At 38.4% G+C, this 3,337-nt stretch overlaps 1 protein-coding gene across 1 annotated transcript in view; it reads left to right on the top strand.

Moving 5' to 3' along the window:
* The window catches only part of pid1 (phosphotyrosine interaction domain containing 1), a 28,836-nt gene that overhangs the window by 8,466 nt on the left and 17,033 nt on the right, over nt 1-3,337 (top strand). The window contains exon 2 of the mRNA XM_032509888.1: nt 1,635-1,781. Within this exon, the coding sequence (XP_032365779.1) occupies nt 1,635-1,781 (147 nt within the window). The remainder of the gene's footprint in view (nt 1-1,634; nt 1,782-3,337) is intronic.

Raw genomic sequence — 3,337 nt, 5'->3', positions numbered from 1 at the left:
TTTATATGTTTTCCCCTCTCCAATCAACTTCCTCTGTTCCTCAGAGCAGTGTCTGGAACGACCCATTTTGCTGAGTATTTCATTGTGAAATGCACTATAACCAGCATGCACAACATTTGCTTCCTTTCTTCCTTAAATATGGACCATAATTGACACCTGTTTCTTCACAGAATCGATGACCTCATTAATTGAACACAACGCTACTATTATTTTGATCATGCCCCTTTCAATTACAGATTCAATTACACAGAATGAGCTACATGCATGTCATGACTGTTGGGTCTGTTGGTTTTCCAAGATTCTATAACACTTACTATTAAATTATTTGCAATGTAGAAATATATTTTCTACTAAAAAATATGATTTATGAGGTTAGTGATGTTGGATTATTTTGAACACAATTGTATATTCCCAATGGAAAACCTATTAAAACTGTTACAAAGAAACAGACAAGTAACAAATTAATATTAAAAACATCAGAATCAAAATTAATTGGGGGATATAGAGAAAATCAAATATCATGATATTTTTGACCAAATACCTCAATATCGATATTGCAACGATATTGTAGCGTTGACTATTGGTGTTTTCACAAATTATTTACACAATGAGATTTTTGATAAATAACTATCAGTAATGTGGAATTTAATGACTAAGTGGGTAAAGGCAAATAATAGAACAGTTACAACAGTCTTGTAAGTTCAAAAAAATCACTTTACTGTAATGCAGCCTTTAAAACCAGAAAAAGACCACACTTATGCCATATTACGATATCCAAATCTAAGACGATGTCTAGTCTCATATCACGATATCGATACAATATCGATATATTGCCCAGCTCTAATTGGCCATGAACAATGCATTGTTTTCACAGATTATTTGCTGCTGCTGTATGACATTGATAGACACACTGCCCAGCAGACATGCCATATGCCTGTGTCTTTCCCTTAGTTTTGACAGTACTGTTTCATGAGCTTCTCAGCTTTGTCTTAACTGTTTCAAGGAAGCCCTGAAATTCCAAGGAGCCAGATCCACAATGTGGTTCTGCTCAGCTTCAGGAAACACTGGCCATGGACTGTAGTATGAGGGCAGGCAGCTCTCCTCTCTTATTTTGACAGCGGCAGCGAGGGCAGAGCTCCCTTCATCTGCTCTTCACATTCCACTTTCAGCTGAAAAAAAAACCTCTCACATCATCTCATTTTTAGCCTTTACCTCCAGTTTTCACCACTCAGAGAGAGAGAGAGAGAAAGCGAGAGTGTGTGCGTGCTCCTGCCTTGAATTTCATACTACTTTTTTATACATGTCAACCGAATGCTTAAAACTTAATATTCCAATGGCTTTTGTTGGTATTTACACCCTTTGAGCATCATAAAAGGTTTAAAGAGCATTAAGCTGATCGTTTTTTTGTTCTCATTACACATGTATAAATATCATATGGACTCAAAAGTGGCAACACTCTTTAAATGTCAAAAACACTAAAATGCTGATGTTGTGGAGGTTGCATTTCTTCGTGCCTGCAAGAGTTTTCTCAAGGAAACTACAAATGTTAACCTATAGGCTTATACAGTAGCTGCGTGTTACTGGTAGTGCATTTGCCTAAAGCACAGTGTGTATGCTTCTCTTTTCTCCATCAGCACTTTCAGACCATGCTGAAGACCAAGCTAAATGTGCTGACGCTGAAGAAGGAGCCCTTGCCCACGGTGATCTTTCACGAGCCTGAGGCCATCGAGCTCTGTTCCACCACACCGCTCACAAAGAGCAGAATCCATGCTGGGTACAAGGTAGGGCCACATGAACCTGATAATCCTTAAATCCAGCCCTGTTTCTCAACAGTAAATCTATAATAGCATTAATAGAACCATAATCCAACTGTTTTCCAACTTCAACGTGCACGTTTAACGTGTGTGTGTGTGTGTGTGCGTGTGCGTGTGAGAGTGAGAGAGAGTTTGCTCCAATGAGCTGTTTGACTCGCAGCCTATTTTCTTTTCTCTGTCCTCAAAACAGAAAACAAACAAACAAGGCTACAGATTAAAATAGCTGCCAAAGTAACTGAGTGCATCTTTGTGTAGTTGCCCACCTTGCACAGCATTGCAACCACGGCATACGAACTGAGATGACTGCGTGTAAATGTGGGTTATGTTTTGTACTTTCAATGTTGTTTTTGGTTACGTGCTGTACCATTTAACAAGTATGTCGGGAAAATAATTCCCTCTAGAAATTATTGCCAACAAGCACGCACATGGAACACACGGGCCCCATGCTTGTAGTTGATACAGCTAGTCCTCATCAGCACTTCCTAAAAGTTCAAATGTGAGCATGAAGTAAAAGCCAGTAAGACAGCCTTTACTTGCGGAGCAGAAAAGTGGGATCTGGTTGGGAGAGATGCACATGCAGACACAACCAGCAGAGGTTTCATTGTCTTAAAATCAAATAAATGTGGTCCACACTAAGGTTGTTCTTGTTGTAGTTAATACATTGAGTATTAATGTAGGATTTAACGCACTGGAAAATTCCAAAAATCATCTTTAATCCAGTGAATTAAGATGTGACTAAAACGGAACACACCGTCTGTGGTGACATTGTTAAACTGAGGCTTTGTTTACTACAACTCTTTGCACCTGTTACACTGCTCTTCCTGATCATCCTCATGTCTCTTAAAGGCAGCTGTTCTCCTGCCAGGCACAATAAAATCAGGCAAGATTTTCTCATCTTGTGAAGGCTGCAGTAAAATTTTGTAAGCAGTATGTCTGTATGTTAAGTGCTTCTCAAACACAAACCATACAAACATACCAGTCATATAACACTCTCTCAAATTCTCAATGTTGGATATTAAATGCAACTCTGATGGAAATTACATCATGTCTATTTCAGTTGGTTGGTAAAAATCTTTCGGAATTCTTTTTTCTTAAGCAGTCCGATTTTCTGAGATTCACAGAATATACACTAAATGTCCTGATTGCGAATAAAGCCAGCATACTTTCTCTGGCTCTATTTTTCCATAAAATGTACAAAGGGGAAGGTTTATTGACTGAAATGGACACATGGCATTAGCATGAAGATGCTCAACCCGCATCTCTCTAACCCATGTTGCTACTTTACATGGGAATTTAAGTAATTACTGTACATTGCAACAAATTCTTCCAAATAAAGACACACATTGCAAACCTTGGATATCTCTACGCTAGCTACTACATCCCACACGGTAACGGACGTATAGAGGGTAATTAACAGTCATAGACTGTAAAATGTTTATAATTTCATATGGCATCAAGAACCAGCTAACTAGCTGTTTGTGCAAACAAAACAGTGTAAGAATGCCCAGTTTAAAAAAAAAAAA

This window comes from Etheostoma spectabile, chromosome 3 (genome assembly GCF_008692095.1).
Source record: "Etheostoma spectabile isolate EspeVRDwgs_2016 chromosome 3, UIUC_Espe_1.0, whole genome shotgun sequence".
NCBI classification, from domain to species: domain Eukaryota; kingdom Metazoa; phylum Chordata; class Actinopteri; order Perciformes; family Percidae; genus Etheostoma; species Etheostoma spectabile.
This window is presented reverse-complemented; position numbering and strand designations above follow the sequence as displayed.